Source organism: Diceros bicornis, chromosome 36 (assembly GCF_020826845.1).
Source record: "Diceros bicornis minor isolate mBicDic1 chromosome 36, mDicBic1.mat.cur, whole genome shotgun sequence".
Taxonomy (NCBI): domain Eukaryota; kingdom Metazoa; phylum Chordata; class Mammalia; order Perissodactyla; family Rhinocerotidae; genus Diceros; species Diceros bicornis.
In genome coordinates this window covers 7,087,896-7,110,747 of record NC_080775.1, presented here as the reverse complement: position 1 = coordinate 7,110,747, position 22,852 = coordinate 7,087,896, and the positions used below count along the sequence as shown (strand labels likewise).

Sequence of the window (22,852 nt, the reverse complement as noted above, 5' to 3'; positions counted from 1 at the left end):
AGAATCTCTATATACAGGATAAAATCAAAGAAGACGGAGACAGGGCCGGCCCCATGGCTTAGCGGTTAAGTGCGTGCGCTCCGCTGCTGGCGGCCCGGGTTCGGATCCTGGGCGCGCACCGACGCACCACTTCTCCGGCCATGCTGAGGCCGCGTCCCACATACAGCAACTAGAAGGATCTGCAACTATGACATACAACTATCTACCAGGGCTTTGGGGGAAAAATAAATAAATAAAAAAAAAAAAAATTCTAAAACAAAAAAAAGACGACGGAGACGAATCAGAAATGCTTTCTTTGAAACAAAAAACTAGAACTTGCAATCAATAGATTGCAGATTCTTAAATGAATTTAAAAAGATCTCCTCTAAGTTATCAAATAAGAGAGATTAGTCAAAAATTACTGAACCGAAGAAAAATATCTGAAACTAGCATATAGTTATTTTCCTTATTTTTCTCCCAATTTATGTGGTAAAAACAAACTTCTACAGAAAATCTTGCACAAAAATACATTCACAGCCAAATGAAATCATGGAAGCCTCTTATTTTAAAGACAATACTTTCAAAAAGATCTAATAGATTTTCATTTTCATGTAGTCTTTAGTTTATATTTTTGAGAAACGCTCTTATTCTTCTCATCTAATCACTTAATTAAAATGATAATGGAGGGCCCGGCCCAGTGGTGCAAGCGGTTAAGCGCGCAAGCTCCACTTCGGCTGCCCAGGGTTCACGGGTTTGGATCCTGGGTGCGCACCAATGAACCTCTTGTCAAGCCATGCTGTGGTGGCGTCCCACATAAAGTAGAGGAAGATGGGCATGGATGTTAGCTCAGGGCCAATCTTCCTCAGCAAAAAAGAGGAGGATTGGCATTGGATGTTAGCTCAGGGCCGATCTTCCTCACACACAAAAAAATAAATAAAAAAATAAAATGATATTGGATATTTAACACTCATTTTTACAATTTATATTTTTACTGGGTATTTAAAAATTGTTTTTCTATTTGAAACACCCAATATTTAATAATTTTTAAAAAATTCTTAACACTTAAAAAATGAAATACTAGTACTAATTCCTAGTTTCCGTTATTTTTCAAAATAAGTACCAAAATACCAGTACTGACGTTTTGCTCTGGTAGTGCCATTTCCACACACGTCCTTTTGGTCCTTCACAGTGTTCCTTCTTCTAGAATATTCTTTCACTGATTAATAGCTAGCTAACTGCTTGTCCTGTTATTAGACACAGCTCTAGCACCCCCCACTCTGGGCAGCCCTCAGACCTCCACTCTGATAAAGACGGCCCTCCCACCCCAGAGCACTCGTGCAGCCCTCTCTCCAAACACTCCTCACCTCAAACTACAACCACACTTCTTATCACCATCTCCATGAGTCAGGAACCACGTTTCGATTCCATATACCCACTCACACGGCACCTGCCACACAACAGGTGCTTAGTGAAGGCTCAGTGAGTTCATGACTTCTCCTCCAATAAAGAAGTTGCTTCCTCTCAGGTTGGTGAGACTTGATTTCCAGAAAGCGTGTGTGTATGAGCCCTCTCTCGCCACCCCTCTCCCAAATCCCTCTGTGAAAGCACACCGAATACCGTGCCCAATCCAAATTCAAGAAATTTCCTTTCACTTGCTCTTTTATTCCAAGTTATCCATAAGCACTGACTGAGGCCAGGCAGGAACACCGGTGAAGCAGATGAAGTGGCCTTGTCCCTCTTTCATTAAAGTACCCCACCTGTTTTCAGGTCCAACTCTGTGAATTTTCCTCCATCTCCAACATTACCTTGGCATTCACCCGCCCAAGCACCTCTGGCCCGATCTAACAGCACCCTTGCTTTACTCACCAGCCTGTTCTCTAAGCTCCACTAGAGGCCTGATGCAGGAGAGGTTAGGGGACTGCAACAACTGGGGCTGTGAGGTCTGCTCTTGGACTTCGCTGGACTGGCCTCAGAGACTAGATGAGGTGAGCTCTCTGGGCAATGCTGTGCCAACTCCCCCACCCGCTATCTGCATCCCTGAAGTGCTGCATGGCAAAAATGTAAAAGTACCAGATCCACGTACATCTAAGCGATGTGAGTTTTTTCACTGGTTTCTATGAGAATAGCTTTATCACACCATTCACGAGCATCCCCAGCCACTGAACTGGGTACCAACTTTCCATCTCTACCTACTCCAGCCTCCCCCTACGGCAGCTGGACAACTCCAGCTCCCTCTCAAGTATTTCCGATCGTCACTGCTGCCTGTGCGAAACACGACAAGTCTAGCTACTGCCACTCCGCACTTGCCTTTTTATGTATCACGCTGCCTCCCTGTTTAAACTGTGACCTCCAGAACAACAAAGGCACACACTGTCTTATACACGTGTGAGTCCCCGCAGCGTGAAAGTCTCATTTTTGATGCGTCCGTTGTCACTCTGGACATTACGTCTCATACTCTGCTTGGTGCATCACGTGAACAGTGACAGAGCTGTTGAGAAGAGGAAGCAAAAAAAGAGAAAGTTGGAGGAAGCTGAAAAACAACAAGGCTGAAGGCAGGCGTCACACAGTGGTATGCCAGCGCTACGATGCCTGTTTAATTGAAACCTGGTAATAAAAGTTTAAATACATAAAATGTTTTTTTATCAAAAGAACATCCCCCATGTCCCCAGCCTGACGCACATGGAGGAGGGGCAGTGGAAACTGGCCACCTAGAGGGAATGGAGAAATGGCAGGTCCAACTCTGGTTGGCTTCGTCTTCCTCAAAAAATGTTCTGAGAGGGAATTCAGAGTCTCAGGTCAGTGAGAACCCTACCCCACACTGGCTTTGTTCAAGTAACTGTGGTCCACACAAGGCATTCTGTACTGTGGAGAACGCTCCTCTCGGCTTTCAGAAGACAAGGAAAAGCAGGGCTTCGTGTCTGGGCAGCACGATGTTCTCGATGGTGCGTTCCATGGAGTGCACCTGCTCGGGGGAGGCAGTCAAGAAGGCCAGGGGCCCGATGCGCTGCTCTGCACAGGAGTGGCAGAGGTAGCCACCCTTGTTTTCCTTCCTGTTGCTCTGCATTGAGGGGTAAGAAAAAGAGGTAAGGGGAACAATCAAAGAACAGGGATCTTCCACCATGAAGTGTTGACTGCTGTCAGTGCTGCCAAGGGACTATGCATTACGATTCTGATGTTTTCAGACTGTGTGAACCTCTGGAAGTCATACGTCCCAGAGCACAATCATCTAGGATAGTCTCAACTCTATTAAATTCCCTTAGAGCAGAAACCAGAATTTACCAAGGCAGGAATGAAGAGCCAAGAAAACCTTAACCATGCTCTCCAGGTAAACACTTCTCCTCTGAGTGTTGGTCATACCCAATCTCCTAGACTATGCCATACACCCTGACTCAATTACATCTCTTGTGCCTTACAGATGAAAAGCCCCTGATGAGGATGATACAAATTTCTCTTTTATCTCCCTCACCCACAGATAAGCACAGCTCACATGCAATAGAACAACAACGATGGAATTAAATTCTACAGAAAGCAAACACGGCCGCCAAGACCACGTACGTAAGTGATGGGGAGCTTCTTCATGGTGAGCATGGTGTCCACGGCGATGGCGTTGCTGCACTGCCCCACACAGCAGCGGACCACTCCTGTTTTTAAAACATTACTTGTCAGCTCTGCCTGCAAGAAGTACTCCTGAGAAGGGAAGAGTGAGAGAGAGAATAATAGCAACACCTCTGCCACATTCTACTCGGAAATCCCAACAGCTAAGGAGCTGTGAACACTCTTTAGATGTATGTAAATCCTAGAGTGAGAAAGCACGGACTGCCCCGTTTTCTCTACCTTTTCTCTGCCTGTAAGGCTGTATTCCAGAGGGAACAACCTATTAGGCTGTCTGTTCCTTACAAATTTGTGGTTATGATCGCTGTCAGTCCTATTTTCTGCAATTACACAAGCTCCAGAGGGCACAGATTTGTCTTGCTCGATTTGTCTTGCTCGCTGCCATACTCTGAGCACAGTGCCTAGCACATAGCTGGCGCTCAGGCAGCATCTGCTGAATGGATGAAAGAAGCAACTCCCTCCATTCTGTGGTGGGTCTTTTAACTTACCCAAAGCAAAAGCTAGCGAGGTCACGGGCACAGGACCGGGATCAGACTGCCTAGGTTCACAGACTGTCTAGGTTCGTCCACTCACTACCTGTGAAACTCTGGGCAGGTTACTTAACTGCTCTGTGCCTCAGTTTCCTTATCTGTAAAACTGGCAAAAGAATAATAACTGTATCTCAAGGAATGGTGTTTAAGGGTTAACTAAATGTTAGCTATTATTTTATCACATTGAAGTTTTACGTTTTGGTGCAATCAGATTTACCTGTTTTATGATTTCCTATTTTTATGTCATGCTTATTAAGAAAACCTTCCTTATCCTAAGGTATTTTTCTAACATTTCTAAAATTGTTTCTCACATGTAGGGCTTTAATCCAGTTGGAATTTATTATGAGGATATGAGGTTAAGAATTTAACTTTACTTTTTCCATATAGAAAGCCAATTGCCCCAACACTACTCACTCACTAGTACGTTCTTTCCCTATCGATCTGTAATACGACACTACTACATACGAGGTTCCCACATACCCATGTGACCTCCTGGGAACTCTCTAATCTGTTCCATTGATCTCCATCTCTTCATGTACCAACACCAGCCTGCTTTAATTACATCTCTTTATACTCAGTCAGAATATCCATCCAGAAGTCCCCACACCCTGCCCTTCCTTAACTTGACTATTATTCTTCCATAGGAATTTTAGAGTTAGTTTATCACATTCCACACAATAAAAACCCTGTCTGGCCACTGAACATACTCTTTAGGGGGGACTTCTATGTCCCATCCATTAATAGGCTCTTTAAGATGAGAAGGGATCCCATTTGGGCAAATGAGAGTCATTTCACAGTCTAACAATTTCTAAAAGCTAAAGAAAACCCCAAAAAACTTTAAAATCTCAAACGTAGGGGAAAATAAATCTTCCTATATAGACAGTTAGTTTGAAAACAAAAATCAGTCATTGGTGCACTTAGAGACACAATGCAGTGGCGTGTAGAGACAGCTGTCCATCTGTCCCACGGTGGCACTGCATAACACATGTAAGCGTGGCTCCTCTCCAACTCCCAGAATCTTGCTGGTGGATCTAAAACTGCCTGACGGCTTCCTCCTTAGACTAAATTCCTTGAGATCACGGACCACGTGACTTGTTTTGTTACCTATACCTCCCAGCACTAACTACAGTGCTTGGCACCTAACAGGGGCTCTATAAATCTCATATTTGTCACCAAATGACTACGTGAATCAACTAATAAAGTCACCCCGATTCTCTAGTGACATTTTAGGTGTCCAATACTTTCACAGGAATGAAGACCAGGAATTGTGAGGAAACACCATCACCCAAGCAACTGTGAAGGGGCTCACATCAAATTGTGTAAAGCGCTGGCAGAAGGGCCCCTGCCAGCTGTGCAAATACCATCACAAAGGGGAAAAGCACAAGCCAACCCCAAACCTTCACTGGAACCCCTGGCCTTCAGGAATCCAAGGGCACATGATACCGACACCCCCTCCTTAAATAACACCAGGATGTTTTGTCTCTAAATGCACTGGTTCCTTTGCTTATAAAGCACTGTACATAATAATCCTCACCAATGACTTCCTGAGGGTGATACTGTCATCATCCCCACTGCACAGATGCGGGCATGAGAGCTAAGTCAGGTCACTTATGCATAAGATCACAGAGCCAGACTGCAGCAGACATGGGGCTCACACCCGGTGTGCCTAAGTCCAGGGCCTGCTCTTAATCACCACACAATAGCGAGTCTCTCTCTGTCTCCCCCATAACCTCCAGATACAAAGCTAAATGACGAGGAAGCACAGGACTCAACAGCACTTCCGTCAGGTGAAATGCTCCACAACTACCGCTGAATGAATGAGTGCACGTGTGCCATGACCACACGGCCCCTCCTCAGATGCCTGTTCGCTGCCCTCACACCCACCTCCTGGAGTTCAATGTCTCACAGACAAGTGACTGCCTTTGAGAATCCCCACGTCTCTCCCAGTTGACTGTAATGCAGTCATTTCATCAGGTCAACACGAGCCTTCTCCAACCACCTCCCCTGAGGGGCAGCTATGGCTGTTACTCCAGTTTTACAGATCAGGAAACAGAGGTACAGAGTTAGAAGTAACTTGCCCAGGGTCACCAAGTGGAAGAACTAGGATGGCAACCAAGGCAGTCTGATCTGGGCCTGTGCAATCAGGCCATGCCCAGCCTCAGAACGGGACGAGATGCTGCTGTCATCTACTCGACACTTACTGAGCGTCAGCTACGTGCTGGCCACTGTTCTAAGCATATGCCTGTGAGATCTGGATTAAGAACCTAAGAGTCTGGGAGACTGAGAAGCTATCTTTGAGCAGCAAGCACAATTCTACGTCACTTAATAATTCAACAATGTAATGATTCCCTTCACTTCCTCAAAACTTAAAGAAAGAAACAAAGGAACAAAAAAGCTTCTGGTGATTAGCCAGATTTTCGAAAGGGGTCAGAGAAAAAGGAGGCTGCCTGACCTACTCTTGGTTATAGGGGAGACTAAAATGCTTTACCCTTCTAGGTCAGAGGAAACAACGGCTCACTTTGTTCTCGAACCTCACCATGCACGACTCTCCCCGTTCACAAGCTGCTGTCATAGTCCCTAAATTATTGCCCTCCCCTCCTTCAAGATCTCCTTTGGCCTTCCTCTCTGAGCAGAGGGTGGACTTAGCCACTCCTCAAATTGATTTGTAAGCTGTGATAAAGAAAAAAGAAGAAGCACTCCTCCTCACACAAGGACTCTGAGACTTATAAACATCCATTCACACAAATGGGCTGTATTTCTGGCGCTATCTCACTAAGGGGGAAGTAGTTCTCTAGGTTCCGTATTCTTTTCTTTATGGGAAAAACTCAATTTTCCCCACAAAATGTATGCAGTAACCAACTGATAAGTCTCCAACTAGCTTTAAAAAGCCTATTTGACTCTTATACATAACTGGCGGGACTCTAAGGTATACGATCTCTGTGAAAAATTTGGCAATATCTAGAAAAATCACACATCCATTTATCCTTTACCTAGAAATTTAGATTCTAGAAATGTACGCAAAAGTAGAAAATGACTTGTGCGTTAGACTATACGTTGTGGCATTATTATTAAAAGAAAAAAGCTGGAAAGAGCCCAATATCCATCAGTGAGGGCCTGCATAAATCATGATACGCTGACACAGTGACTACTACTCAGCTGTATGAAGGAATGAGAAAGAGCTTTATGAACCGATAAAGACTGATCTCTGTGCATATTTCTCAGTGACAAAGGGAATGGAGACTTCTCTGAATACACTTGTTAAAAAGTTTTGACTTGGAAAACATAAATGTTTTATAATTCAAAAAAGATAACCAAAAAGAAGCAATGCAATCCTTGTAGGGACTGTAAACAAACAAATATATCTAGCTGGAATTAAACTGGTGATCAAACCACAGAGGAAAAGGGACTTATTTCAAGTGTCTTCAGAACATGATATTCTGACTACACATCCTTAGTGGAATACAGAGAATGGAGCTGTTAGGAAATCTTCAATTCTATCCAGTATTCTGTTAACACTAATATTGGTATTATTTTAAATATACACAGTGGAATAGTGTCAATAAGTAATTAATAAATACTGTTATCAAGATTTGCAGTGTAAGAGAAAAGATTCAAGTGCAAAAGTAAAAATCCTTTACCGTTAAATCTGAATTGGATTGCAGAACTACAACTGATAAGGGCTGTAAACGGCTACAGGCTCTGACAAAGCAGACAGTGCAGCCTTACAAAAATGGGAGAATGAAGGAAGTGTGTGCAAAACACGTTTTAATTGCTTTCAGCACTCATATTGTTGGTGGCTCACACTTGGTAAAAAATGATGAGGAAAAGTGAGTGCTCGTAGTAAAAGCTGGGATGGCAGGTGCTCTCGGGAGGGAGGGTGCTGTGAGGGGCCACCTGGAAGGCGTCTGGGATGGCTGGCAAAGCCAATCTCCTGCCCTGGGTGATGTTCACCTCATCCTAACTGCAAACTGCCCATCTGTTTGATATATTGGTGTTCTACTGAACAACAAAAAGTTTAAATAAAAAACTGGGATTGAAATTATCAGTATGAACTCTTGGTTCTTCTTTCTTTTCAAAATATAGATTTCCTAGCTCTGTCTACTAAAAAGGTGAACCATCTCAGCATCGCTAACGGGGAGATAATTAATCTGATGTCACTCACTGCCTCCCAAACTAACGCAAAACAAAGCGAAGCCCCCTCCCACCCCAAGCGGAGGGTTCCTGCCAGAGAAGTTAAGCCTGAATCTAATGAAGCCTCTACGGCTGACTTCCAGGGATAGGGAAGCCAGGGCAGGCAAAGAACAAGTTACACAGCCACACGAAGAAGCAAATCTAGAACGTGGGACATTCTGTGGGACAACTGACTCAGTTTCTGCAAAAGGACAGGAACATTAAAAAGGAGGGAGGGGTCTTGGACTGCTGTAAATCAAGAAACTTAAGAGACCGAACGACCAAAAGTCTGTTTGGATCTTGATTTGAGCAAACCAACTATAAAAAGGCATTTTTGAGACAATCATAAAAGTGTGATTATGGATTGGGTAGTAGAGACCACATGGAATTATTATAAATTTTATAAGATGTGATAATGGCACTGTGGTCATGAAAAAAATGTCCATATTTTTTAGAGATGCATACTCCAAATATATATAGGGGTGATTTGTACATGGTATTCAATATATTATTTTCTTGAGTTTTAAATGTCTCAAAATTTTCGAAACTAAGTTAAAAAAAAAAAATCCTACTTAACCCATGCTGTGAAAATGTTAGTACTGCTCTACAATATCTTCACTAAAAGTTACCAAGGTGACAATTTGGTTTTGTTATGGATCTAACCACTAGCATAACACTTTTTCTATGAGAAAACCATACCACAGGTTCTAAAAAAATATTTGTGATCGGGGCTGGCCCCATGGTGTAGTGGTTAAGTTCTCGTGCTCCGCTTTGGCGGCCCAGGGTTCACAGGTTCAGATCCCAGGTGCAGACTTAGACACCGCTTATCAAGCCATGCTGTGGTGGCGTCCCACATATGAAGTAGAGGAAGATGGGCACAGATATTAGCCCAGGGCCAATCTTCCTCAGCAAAAAGAGGAGAATTGGCCACGGATGTTAGCTCAGGGCTAACCTTCTTCACCAAAAAAAAACAAAATACAAACAAACAAATATTTGTGATCAAAGTTTACAGAAAAACTCATATAATAGGTAGAGATTATTTGTACATAAAAATTATTATTCTACTTCACTCCCTGGGGTACTGGTTTAGAGATTAAGAAAAGCCAGGGGTCAGCAAACTATAACCAGGGGCCAAATCCAGACCAGCATCTGTTGTTAATAATGTTTATCAGAACATGGCCACAGTCATTTGTTAACGAACTTTCTGTGGCTGCTCCTGTGCTCCGATGGCAGAGTTGAGCAGACGCAACCGAGATCATACGCTGCAAAGCCTAAAATATTTACTGTCTGGCCCTTCACACAAAAGGTTTGCAGAGTTCTGCTCTAAGTCATCTCTGGCGACTCCAATGCGTGACCCAGGTACCAGTACGGATGCAACCAAAGAAAAAGGTTGGTGGTTCCAAGCTCCGACACGTGAGCTGTCACACTAGGTGAGGTGTCACACACGGGGAGGACCAGATGAAGCAAAGCTGCTTGGGGAATACGCAGCTGATTTCAAGTTCCACAAACATTCTGATGGCCAAATAGGCCTGTCTCAGAGAGGCGTGGAAGAAAAATGACAACGAGGCTTGAAAGAGAAAAGTGTGATAAAAATGCAAGGTAATCGGTCTTATGCAACAAGCTTTTGCTGTTGGGATGGGTCAGATGGAGTATTTACCTGCAAAGTTTCTCCCTTTTAAGCTCTGATATTATCTTCCTCAAACAGGAAGAGAAATGCTATTTGTTTACTTGTTTGCTGTCTCTCTCTCCACCTAGAACGTGGGCTCTCCAGGGGCAGGAATTTCTCTTGCCCACTATTACACCTCCAGTGCTAGAAATGAGCTTGGCACATATTAGGCATTCAATCAAGATTCAATTATGAGCATCACGGTCTGTTTCTCCACCACTTCACGACTCTGAGACTCTGAATACCATTTACTAAAAGATGATTACTGCTCCCCACCCCCACCCTGCCCAAGGTTCAAAGCCACTGGCAGCAATGCTGAGATTCTACAGCTCCAAATAGTCTCACCTCCTTGGTAGAACATGCAATACGGCACTTCGACTGAATCATCCTGCCATACAAAATCTGGTATGTTTTGGAGATAGCTAAGAAGAAAGAATATTTATAATAACTTTTATACTTAAGTTTTAGGTTTCAGGCTTAAGAATCGCTGGCTCAGGGAAAGATGGACTAAGTAGTAACTGTTAGCTCAAATTCCTGTTCTAGTTGCCAACAGGGCTGAAAGGACTAACCGGTTTATACTCCAGACTATAAGAGGCAGGAAAGAGAGAGAAATAAGAGAGCCGGGGAGAAGGTTGGTTTGTAGGGGTAAAGAGCGAGTGCTGACACTTTTCTGCATCTCGGTCAATGACAAGAGGCCAGGCGCCTGAATATTCATTCTCCCCTGGCTAGGACAAATCCTCTCCAAGAAGCCTACTGGTGGCAGCAGCAGATGCCAGTGCAAAGGGACTAGGGAGTGGGAGGGAGGAGGTGCAGATACAGAAAACATTCTTGTCTGTTCCCTAAGCGTGTGAATCACTAATTAATCAAGGGAGAAATTAAGAAATACATAAACATAGCTGATATTTTTAAAAGAACTTTTAAAATTGAATTAGGAAAGAATTTAGAAAAGAACCCACATTTTTGGTTCTTTGGTTAGAACGCTTCCTGCACTAGCAATGGGACTCTAAGCACTCAAGAAAGAAGCCCTTCCCTTCCAACCCAGGATCCTGAACCAAAGGCCTCAGAAGGCCACAGGTTGATCCCTTATTCAAACCCACTAAAACCTAAACATTAAATTAACTGTGCTACTGGCTCCTCTTACCCCAGCCAAAGTCAGAATGTTCTCCAACGATTTGGTCATGATGAGACGCTTCTTGGCACGAGTTACCGCAACATACAGTAAATTCCACTCGTCCTCAGAAAATGACTCTAAACAAAGTAAAGGGAAAAAACAGAGCAACTCAAAAGCCTGCTTGCCAAAAATTATGTTCTTATCTAAATGTTTACAATCCTCACCCCCTTTCCTCTCCAAGAAAACCATTCAAGATTTGCTGGCTGTATATATAAAATTTTCCTACAAATACCAACTCCAAAAATGAACAAAAACCTCAAAGACTAGTGGCACAAAACACTGAGTTTTAGTTTGTGCTGGTAAATCCTGGGAACCTCTTCACTGGTTATTCAACACCTGTGATGTGCCCGGTGCATATTTCTGTTCACTCTCCCAGTTCTCCTCATGACAACCCTGTGGGACTTATGGGGAAACTGAGGCTTACGGAGGTTAAGTCACTCGGACAAACAGGCCACAGCTGATCAAGGGTCCAGGAGCCGAACCCAAGTCTCCTCGTCTCCAAAGCCCGTGTTCTTTCCTTTTCCTGACGCTGTCTCTCTCTTTCTCCCAGTCCAATCTGGGAATGTCTTATGTTGTCACAGGACAACCAGAAAAGAAAAACCGTCACAAGCCTTTACTGCCTGCCTTACACCTGTCTTCTCTCACTCACGACACTCAGCACGATTGTGAGAACTCAATAAAGAGCAGGGGATCTGTGAATATACCAAAAGCCATTAAATTATGCACTTCAAATGGGGGGATTGGATGGTATGTGAATTATATCTCAATATAGCTGTTACCAAAATATACATATATGTACATATATATATGTAAACATGTAATGACCAGCAAGGGGAAAAAAAGGTGGCAGTACATTAAATAAACTTCTCTTCCCCAACGTAAAGCAGCTGGTATCTCTCTACAGCCACCTCCTTTCCCCACTCCACTCCAATTTATGTTCCATCCCATGTCTTTCTCTCATTTAATGAACATATTCATCAGAGATAAGGAATTTTTAGTATTTCTATTTTCAGCCTGCCCATGTATGCTACGCCCCAAATTTTGAATCCACAGTTAACAGAGAGCTTTTGTTTGTTTGTGGGAAAACTTCACATAGTTTTAATTTAAAACCAAAACAATAGCACTGACGCTTAGAGTTCAACAACTAGCCCTGAGTATAAATTTATGCAAAAGCAGACAAATGATAAAGAGTGCTTACTATTTCACCTTTTATGATTTTCTGGCCTCTTTAATAAAAAGAAAGAGAATTAATTAAAGAAAAAACACCTCGGTGAGCAGGTAAACTGTACATTTTGAAGCTTTTACATGGCTGGGGCCCCCAACATCTGACAGTGACAAAGCCGCAGAGTTAATGCAGGTTAAAGAGGGCCACTGTCAACACAAGCGCCCTACAAGCAGCCCTGAGAGAGGCTGACCCTGTAAGCTCAGTTTTTCTAAAAAAATACAGTATAAGAATAAAAAATTTAGGACTAGGAGGGTTTTTTTCCTTCTAGAAGGATCATTCCAAGAGGCCCCACCATTCAACAGAAAGCAAGGTAGTCCAAAGCAAGGACCCCAGTCAACGCTTAAAGAGGACCCTCAGTGCAACCAGTGTCCTTACCGACTCTGAAGTGGGGCAGCTGTGCCAGGTTGTGCCTGGCACAAGGCACTTTCACAAAATCATCCAAAACATGCACAGTATCAAACTCCAAGCCTTTGGCTTTGTGCACAGTGCCCAAAATGTACTCTGGAATAAAAACACAGCCTACAGTTAGACGGGTTTGACAGGGAAAGAAAGGAGAGAGGGAGAAGGAGGGCACCCTTCCTACTCTACTCTTAAAACTCAACTACGTTTCTTTGCCTGTGTGCAGCTTTGCAGGAAAAGGGGGAAAGAGGAAACTCAGAAGAAAAAGAGAGAGAGAAAAATAAAAAGATGAAGGGAAAGTAGAAAATTAGTTGCAGGCGAGTTGGTATATCTCAGAACCACACTGCAGAGCTCACAGCGACCTGCCCACCCCTGTATTTTACACTTGAAGGGACAGATGTCCAGCAGAGGGGTGAGTGGCTTGCCCGAAGTCCCACAGTGGCAGAGCTGGGACTAGAAAGTCCCATTCTACCAGCTTGGAGGTGGACCAGAAATACAGGGTCCCGAGGTAAGGAAGGCAGCTCTGTTCCCCTCTCTTTTTTGGCGATGCCAAGAACGCAGCAAGGCCGCCCTCGGTCACATGTGATACTCATGTGGGCGAGAAGCATGAGAAGATCATCTGTCCCTCCACCCAGGGGGAAGTGAAGAACTAACTGTCCTCCTTACCTGCAAAGTCCCGGTCTTCTATATGGCATCTTTCTATCCTCTCCACCAGCTCTGGAATCCTGATGTTATACTTTTCCACGACTGCAATCTTAGCTTCAAGCTCCTTATCCTCAGCTGCAGTCACGTACCTCTTGAACCCACTAAAGCCTTCTTTGTGCACCCATCTTCTAATAAATCTGTCTTTGATAATGAGGTTTTCTAAGGAGAAGAAATATACAGGTTAACGTGACATAGGCTATACTGACATGCAGTGGCAGCAGCTACACGTTCCTAACCAACAGCACAATGAATGAACGTCCTAAAGCTGGGAGATCCGGGTTCTAGTCCCGACTACATCACTAACCTGCTGTGTGTTCCTGGGCAAGTCCGTGAAATGACCTGTGCGTTAGCCTCTCCGTCTCCAAACTGAGGATCAAGAGCCCTACCCTTGAGATCCTTACCTACTTCACAGGGATGTGGAACAGCGCAGTCTCGAGAAGAAAAGCGCTATAGAAATGCTAGAAATGATCATTTGGGGCCCATGGAGAAGTGTCGGTGTGTCAGGTTGCCCAGGCAGACAGAAAGATGGTGAGGGAAGACAGCCTAAGGGACCAACGTTGGAAAGAAATTTAGACTCCTGAGACAAGGATCTGGAAAGAGCTATCAGTACCTGTGAAAACAGGAGGCCTCAGGCACCCCACTCTTGATGGGAAAAGAGCAACACTAGCTCCACCCTTCTCCAGGAGAAAAACCAGAGCAGCCCATCCTTCTCCCATCCCATGATGGGGTGCTTCCGTCCACTGCACCATGGCCAGGAGGGTACTCACGTTTCCTCCGTTCTTCCTCCGGCTGAAGAAGGATCCAAATATCAATGATTCTGTCCAATCCAAATGATTTAATCCCCTGAAAAAGTTTTTTGGTGGGATTTTTGGTTTTTTGTTGTTTTTCGTTTTGTTTTGTTGTTGTTTTAACAAAACAAAGTAAAGCAAATGTAGAGATGGGATTCTGAAATGAGATGGTTGCTTGGAAACAGATCTCAAATTGCACCCATAAAGACAGTAAGCAGGAAACTTCACCAAGCACAGAAGCACTGGGCTATAACATAGCCTGAAAACCCAGGATTATCCAAAGCTGAGTTTTGGCTGCTACCTCAAATTCTTCCTATGTTAAAAAAAAAAGGCAAAAACTAGCTGCATGTTGCTTTCTTGTCAAAAAAGGGCAATTTCAATCATCTCCCTCCCAGGAATATAAAATGGTTGCAATGAAGAATACAGTGATACCTGAATACAAAGCGTGGAGTATGAATACTTACCATTGTTTCTTTTGAGGAAGGAACTAGAGAACGTCTATAGGTCCAGATTATTATATGTTTTAAAAGGTTACCTCCTAGAGGAGAGGGCCTGACTGTATCCCAGTTCACCCCAATTCCACCTACAAGCACGTGCTGAGTACTGACTGGGGGCCCCAGCTCTCGCACAGCACCAGGCCCCCGTACAGAAGAAACACATGACAAAGGCTCCACACTCCAAGGATTTATCATCATTTTGGGAAGGGACATATAAAACATTAACATAAAACAGAGACTGAAATAAGACAGTATACATTATAACTGGAAACCAGATGTGATCAAGTGTAATGATACATGCCACAGGCGATGAGCAGATGTAAGAGAGGGGATGAGAACAACTTGCTTTATACCATGCCCAGCATGGATGATACTCCAAAAGTACTCTTTGCTTACAATAACGAAAATGGCTAAATTACGCTATATCCACTAGATGAAATATTGTAAAGTCATTAAAGTAGCAACACGAAAGAAAATATGCTTATGCATTGAGTAAAAAACAGCATAATTTTTTATGTACACTATCACTACAATTATGTAAAAATATACATCTATAAGGACAAAGACAAATAATTAGCAAAAAGGAGTATCATATAAAATACTAAGATGAAGGGTGATTCTGTTTTCCTTTTAATTCCCCAAATTTGTGTAACTTGGTTTATAATCTTTGTAAATAAGAGAAAAGTCAGAACATCTTTTGATGATGATTCACTTACTATATTTATTGTCTACATACAGTAGGCCCTCAAAAATATTTTTTTCATAAACGAATGAGTGAATGTCTTTTAGTCATATGACTTTGCTTCAAAGAGTTAAAAAGGCCACACACGTCACCTAATCCTTCTAACTTCCCCGTGAAACAGGTCAAGGAAAGGCATTATTTTACCTTAGAGAGGGAGAGAATGAGGCACACAGAAGCTGTGACTTGCCACAAGCCACACAGTTAGTGAGAGAACCAGAGCTAGAACCCAGGTGTTCACACATTCTACAGTGGAGCCCACAAGCACCTCCCAGCTGCGTTGTCATCTCGCTTGTTCTTAGACTAATGAACAACACACACCAAAACACTCCAGAGAGCCGGCAGCCTCATTTGCACAGTCAAAGGTGAGCAGGGCATTTATTCTTTTTAAAGAGTGGAAGAAAAGATCCTCAGTCCTTATCAGTCTGACTTGACAGGAAAGTTGGCTAGCATAATCACAATGGCCAGGGGTAAAGACTTCAGTCACGGCGCAGATGGAGAAAATAGTCAAAAACCCAATGCTTGCTTGCATAATAATCCTAATGAAGTTGAACATTTTCACCGGCTACGTCTGTCGGCAGCATTTCTGTGCATGAGGCAGTCAACAGAAATTTACTCTTACCCCAATCAAATGTATCCTTGCAGGTACTTCTCCTTCCGTCACACGCACAGCCTCATCAAACACATTGGCATTGGTCCGGGACAACAGGGCCACCTGCCCCTTGACATCACCTCTAATGCCACCTTTTGGGAGAGAGCACAAACTCTATGGCAAATCCAAACAAAGAGGAAAACTCATCTTTGTAACCAAGAAGAGTAACTGAAAGCCTTACTCTGGTGGTTTCCTCCAACCAAAGTCTTTCTCCTTACTCTCTTGCAGACATCCAAGATGGTAGCTCCCACGTAAGCTATTTCCACACCAAACCTAAAACTCTGTTGGAAGACAACAGAACAAAAGGAGTTAACGACCCCTCCCTGAAGTATGTTAGCACATTTCATTACTGTCAAGTCCTGGCCTTGCAAACCCAACTGATCATTCCTGACTCACTCTACCTGGAAGGATATTCAGAATTCCCCTACTGTGAACCCACTGATACTGAACAGGAGCTTGACAATCAAAGAATCACTGCCTTTATGTCTAAGTTTTCAGAATAGCATTTTCTATCTTGAAACCTTAGAGTTATCTACTTTTCTTTACCCCTTGCTACTAAATCCAAATCTTGACAATTCTTCCACTGTATTTTCTACATTATTTTTCTTACCACCGCTACCAGCTCAGCTCAGAAATCCAACTTCATGCCTCATCTACTTGGTCTCCTTCTCTCCAGTCTCCTCCCACTGCCACACTGTACCTCTGCAGGTGAATCTTGCCCACACACTTTCATCAAGCCACGCCCTTGCCACAAAAAAGGAGAGCAATACATGATGGAAAGGTGATGCATGCACTTTTAAGATCCCTCACAGTCTGCACAGCCTTATTCTCCTTTATCCCCAAGACCAAAGGCAAACTTTTCTTTGAAGCAAATCTACCCTTCTTTCCAAATCAAATCTAATGAAGAAGTGTAAAAGACACTTATAAAATCAGCCCTGAGCTAACATCCGTGCTAATCCTCCTCTTTTTGTTGAGGAAGACCGCCTCTGAGCTAACATCTATTGCCAATCCTCCTCCTTTTTTTTTTTTTGCCCAAAGCCCCTGTAGACAGCTGTATGTCATAGCTGCACATCCTTCTAGTTGCTGTATGTGGGATGCGGCCTCAGCACGGCTGGAGAAGCGGTGCATCAGTGCGCGTCCGGGATCCGAACCAGGGCCGCCAGTAGCGGAGTGCGCGCACTTAACCGCTAACCCACGGGGCTGGCCCTTCAACATTAATTTAAAACTACTGCCCGACATAACCAGCCTCACACACAATCGTCATTTCCTGAGTGCTCCCCACACTCTCCCTGCCTTGGTGCACGCCAAAATAATTTCCTACCCTTCAAAACAAGGCCCAAGAGCCTACTTCCTTGATCACTCTGCTGGAAAGACACCATTCTTCCCCAAACTCATGGTATTTATTGCCTTTTTCCAGGCATTTATAACTTAAGGTAATAAAGTATTATTTACTTTGGTGCACATCAATAATATAGTCTATAGAAAATAAGACTTTCAACAAACAGGACTTTGTTGCTACAGAACCATTCTGAGTGAGCCATGACCCAAATTATAAAATAAATACCCGAGTCCATACTGGTATAAATGATGGAATAAATAAATAGAAGAGGGGCCGGCCCCGTGGCTTAGCAGTTAAGTGAGCGCGCTCCGCTACCAGCGGCCCGGGTTCAGATCTCGGGCGCGCACAGACGCACTGCTTCTCCGGCCATGCTGAGGCCGCGTCCCACATACAGCAACTGGAAGGATGTGCAACTATGACATACAACTATCTCCTGGGGCTTTGGGGAAAAAAAAAAAAGGAGGAGGATTGGCAATAGATGTTAGCTCAGAGTGGGTCTTCCTCAGCAAAAAGAGGAGGATTAGCACTGATGTTAGCTCAGGGCTGATCTTCCTCACATACATACATACATACATAATACATAAATAAATAGAAGAGAAGACACTACTCTCCTTAGCAAAAGAATTCCAAATAATCTATGTAGATACTCCAACACTTAATCCTTGACTGAGGGCTGGGTACAGTGACTTCGTTCCAAAGCATACACTGTGGAAGAGGGGGTGCAGGGGCAGAGTGACTTCACAGTTGGGAAACCTGACAAACACTGCTTCAGCCAGGTGATCAAGGTCAACAGCAACAGTCCGCACTCACATTGACAGTTGAGTCCTTGATGTCGTGTGATGAATATGGCAATTTGTCTTCTGAAGTCTTTCTCCCAAAACTGCATAACATCAGTCTAATCATGAGAAAGACAACAGACAAACTGCAGTACAGGGGCATCCTACAAAACCTGACCAGTCCTCTTCAAAACTGTCAAAGTCATCAAATACAAGGCAAGTCTGATTTGAGAAACTGTCAAGCCAACAGGAGCCTAAGGAGACATGCCAACTACACGCTATGTGGTAACCTGAATAAGATCCTGGAACAGAAAAAGGACAGGAGGTAAAAACTAAGGAAATCTGAACAAACTATGACTTTAGTTTATAATAATGTGTCAATACTAGTTCACGAATTGTGGCAAATGTACTACACCAATATAAGATGTTAATAGTGGAAACTGAATGCATGGTCTATACGGGAACTTTCCGTACTATCTACTCAATTTTTATGTAAATCTGAAACTAAAAAATGTCTATTGAAAAAAATTACTCTGAGCCAGCCCTGATGGCCTAGCAGTTAAAGTTCGACGCGCTCTGTTTCAGTGGCTGGGGTTCGGTTCCCGGGCGTACAACCACACCACTTGTCTGTTAGTAGCCATGCTGTGACAGCGGCTCACAACGGCTCATAGAAGAACCAGAAAGACTTACAACTAGAATGTACAACTATGTACTGCGGCTTTGGGGAGGAAAAAAAAGAGGAAAAGTGGCAACAGATGTTAGCTCAGGGCGAATTTTCCCCAGAAAAAAAAAATTACTCTGAGTTGACGCCACTCTAAATCACTATTGCCTACAACGACAGGAACACAAGGGGATAAAGTCACGGAGTAGGCCATGGGACTTTCTATAACAGAATGAAACTCAGATGACACCTGAATAAAAGCTGGCACCTCTCTGGGCCGGCCCCGCGGCTTAGCGGTTAAGTGCACACGCTCTGCTGCTGGCGGCCCGGGTTCGGATCCCAGGCGCGCACCGACGCGCCGGCTTCTATGGCCATGCTGAGGCCGCATCCCATGTACAGCGACTGGAAGGATGTGCAGCTGTGGCATACAACTATCTACTGGGGCTTAGGGGGAAAAAATAAATAAATAAAATTATTCTAAAAAAAAAAAAAAGCTGGCACCTCTCATGTCCTCTGACTAGAAGCGAGTCTCTGAAAGCAGTGCTTCTCACACTGCACGGTCCACTTTTTTTTTTTTTTTTGGTAAGGAAGGTTAGCCCTGAGCTAATATCCATTGCCAATCTTCCTCTTTTTGCTGAGGAAGATTGGCCCTGGGCTAACATCTGTGCCCATCTTCCTCTATTTTATGTGGGACATCACCACAGCATGGCTTGATAAGCGGTGTGTAGGTCCGTGCCTAGGATCTGAACCCACGAACTCTGGGCCACTGAAGTGGAGTGCATGAACTTAACCACTATGCCACCAGGCCAGCCTCCCTCTTCACACTTTTAAAAATTACTGAGGCCCCAATGGAGCTTTTATGTATATGAGTTGTGTCTATCAATATTTACCATATAAGAAATTTAATTCACTTAAAAATAACAATAAACCCATTACATGATAACACAGAAAACACATTTCTTAAACTATATTTTCTAATACAAAAACAATTTAGGAAGGAGAGTGGCACTGTTTTACATTTTTACAAATCTCTTCAATGCCCAGCTTAATAGAAGACAGCTGAATTCTCAGTTCTGTCTGCCTTTAATCTGCTGTGATGTCTTGTGTTGGCTGAAGTACAGGGAGAAAATTCAACCTTCCACAGATAGGTACTGAAAAGGGAGGAGTGTTTAGTAGCCTTTTTGGACAATCAAGGACACCACAAATCGTCATGCTCATGGTGGCAGACAGGAGTTTTCCAAAATTCTGATTTCACTTGAAAGCAAGAATTTTATCTTTGGCAACAAACATTTGTCAGCTGTTTTCCTTGAAGTCATAGCTCATTTCATTCATTTTTGAGAAAATGCCAAACACCCAAGTCTGAATAACCAGAGGTGGTCTGTCAGCTGTTCTTTCAAGTACTGATGGTGCCACAAGGAAAGGCAGCCAGCAAGCTCACAACTCAACCACAAAAGTGCGCTTCGTCAGACAGCCCACACACTCCACTGTGCGGAAGCACTTGACTCGGACTTCCCACCTCATCACACAGATATTAAAGACACGTAGTCACGGGTCAGCATTTAATAAAATTAATCATTTTTGCTGTATCATCAAGGACATTCTCACGTGAACTGCTTTTTGTTTTGCTTTTTTTTTCAACTGAGTTTGTAGCAGTCAAGAATACAATGACCAGTAGTACTGCTTGGTGCCGAGGCCTTGACTCACGGGAGGGCACTGGCAGTTTTACCCACCACTGGCTTTGCACCATCAGTGCAAATGTCAACACAGTGAAAAAGGCAAATAACTATTAGGAAAACAGTTTTGACTTTGCAGACCCCCTGAGGACCACTGCTTAGAAGCAGGGATTTGCTACAGACTGTGAGCCTGACACAAAACCTTGCACAGGGCCTGGCACATGGCAAACCCTGAGAAACAAGGGTGGGGAACCATAATGCTTGTTTATACACTTCTGGGGACCCAGAAGTAAAGAGAGCTCTTACCTGTGTGAGATAGAAGACGTGAGTGTGAGGGACCGTGAAGAGAGCATTGACTGCACCACGGAAGGTATAGATCTGTTGGTGTGGGTCCCCTACAAAGATTTTCCCACATGGCTGTGACAGCACGATATTCATGATAGCTGCAACCAATAAGAGGGAAAGTAAGAGATCTGAAGGAACGCCTGCCCACACAGCAAAAAGAAATCATATTTAAGCCATCAAAGGATGAAAACACTTTCATGAAACTAAGCCAGGACATGCTGGACAGCAGAGTTATTTTTTCCTGCAGGATAGGCACACTCAATCCAAAGAAACAATTTTATTTTATTTTTAATTAATTAATTTTTTTCTCCCAAAGCCCCAGTAGACAGTTGTATGTCATAGCTGCACATCCTTCTAGTTGCTGTATGTGGGACGTGGCCTCAGCACGGCTGGAGAAGCGGTGCGTCGGTGTGCGCCCGGGATCCGAACCCGGGCCGCCAGTAGCAGAGCACGAGCACTTAACCGCTAAGCCACGGGGCCGGCCCAGAGAAACAATTTTATAATGGACGCAAGAAACAGTTTCTAATCCTAGGAATGCAGATTATCTTACTGAGTATAAGAAACCACACAGGCAAATACAAAATGAGGCAAACTGTCTTCTCTAATATTATTGCTTAAGGCCCCAAAATGACCTGCAAGGTCACGTTATTTTCTAGTAGTTGCTTGAAAAGTATACAACACAAATTGTTCATTCTAAAATGACTCCCTTTTCCCACTTGGCATGAGTCTAGGGCCCTATCATCTGATGACCTACGCTTAGTCAACATTTCAAGAACAGGGGCTGGCCCAGTGGCGCAATGGATAAGTTCATGCGTTCCGCTTCAGCACCCTGGGGTTCGCCGGTTAGGATCCTGGGCGAGGACCTACTCACCGCTCACCAAGCCACGCTGAGGCGGCGTCCCACATAGAAGAGCTACAACTCTACAACTATGACACACAACTATGTACTGGGGCTTTGGGGAGAAAAAAGAAAAAGAGGAAGATTGGCAACAGATGTTAGCACAGAGCCAATCTTCCTCAAAAAAAAAAGAAAACATTTCAAGAATAACCTAAGCAAAACATTTAAAGGAAATAAATCTGTTTTGGGTGGGGAGGAAGGACAAGTGTTGACATCCAAAGTCAAGTCAGAAAGGATTTCTGAATGACTAAATATCATTTGCTCCTCTTCTTTACGACAAATAAGAATAATCAACTTATTCACATATATGTCCTCTTACATAATCATGATGTTGTTTCTATGTATCTGACTACTGATGTCCTGAATAGTTTATCACCTGGGGTACAGTCCTGGGCCTCATCCACAAAGATGGCGTCAAAAGAGGCAAGCAAAGGCTTGCTCAGCTGCCAGAGTTTCAAATAGCCTGAAAGGGAGAAGTGAGAGTCAGAATTCATAACTAAAGCAGGCACGCTGAACAGATATCAAGACTTGGGAACTTCATACCATCATGAGTCATTTGGTAAGCCTCTTCTTTGCATTCCCCCAGCTTCCGCATGTTGTCCCAAAGTCGGCTTGCTTCAAGGACACCATTCTAGAAAGCAAGTGATATGGTAACTCTCGGTTTAAGACCCTGGAAAAGCCAGCACCCTGAAATCACATTTGCATTTCCAAATACAGAGGTCAGAGCAAAGGCACCATCACAGCACAGTGAGCAGCAGGCACAGCCCTAAGCTCCCTCTGGTTCCACGACAGCCTTTAACGATGTCAAGTGCCAAGATGAGTAAGAAGTTGGGGCCGTACCAAGCTCAGGGACAGAATGTCATTGAGAGAGCACAACATCTGATGAACCAAAAAACGTTGGATTATTTCTCTAGATTTATGACTGATAGTTAATTTATAAAAAGAATGGCAAATGATTGAGAAGACTTAATAAAAATTAGAAAAGAGATTCCCAATCCTTAGATTCTAGGTCCAGCAGACCCAACGA

At 43.6% G+C, this 22,852-nt stretch overlaps 1 protein-coding gene across 3 annotated transcripts in view; it reads right to left on the bottom strand.

Moving 5' to 3' along the window:
* Positions 1–2,538: 2,538 nt before the first annotated feature.
* The window catches only part of FBH1 (F-box DNA helicase 1), a 44,812-nt gene continuing 24,498 nt past the window's right edge, over positions 2,539–22,852 (bottom strand). The window contains exons 11-21 of one of the 3 annotated variants that reach the window (XM_058532369.1): positions 22,369–22,456; positions 22,202–22,288; positions 20,889–21,025; positions 16,315–16,414; positions 16,104–16,225; positions 14,225–14,300; positions 13,419–13,616; positions 12,729–12,854; positions 11,099–11,205; positions 3,535–3,666; positions 2,539–3,037 (exon numbers count right to left, since the gene is read on the bottom strand). In XM_058532369.1, coding sequence (XP_058388352.1) covers positions 2,867–3,037; positions 3,535–3,666; positions 11,099–11,205; positions 12,729–12,854; positions 13,419–13,616; positions 14,225–14,300; positions 16,104–16,225; positions 16,315–16,414; positions 20,889–21,025; positions 22,202–22,288; positions 22,369–22,456 — 1,344 coding nt within the window. In that variant the 3' untranslated portion in view covers positions 2,539–2,866. Of the gene's footprint in view, positions 3,038–3,534; positions 3,667–10,246; positions 10,380–11,098; positions 11,206–12,728; positions 12,855–13,418; positions 13,617–14,224; positions 14,301–16,103; positions 16,226–16,314; positions 16,415–20,888; positions 21,026–22,201; positions 22,289–22,368; positions 22,457–22,852 lie in introns of those variants that run through there. The other 2 variants (XM_058532367.1, XM_058532368.1) reach the window with 2 other exon arrangements.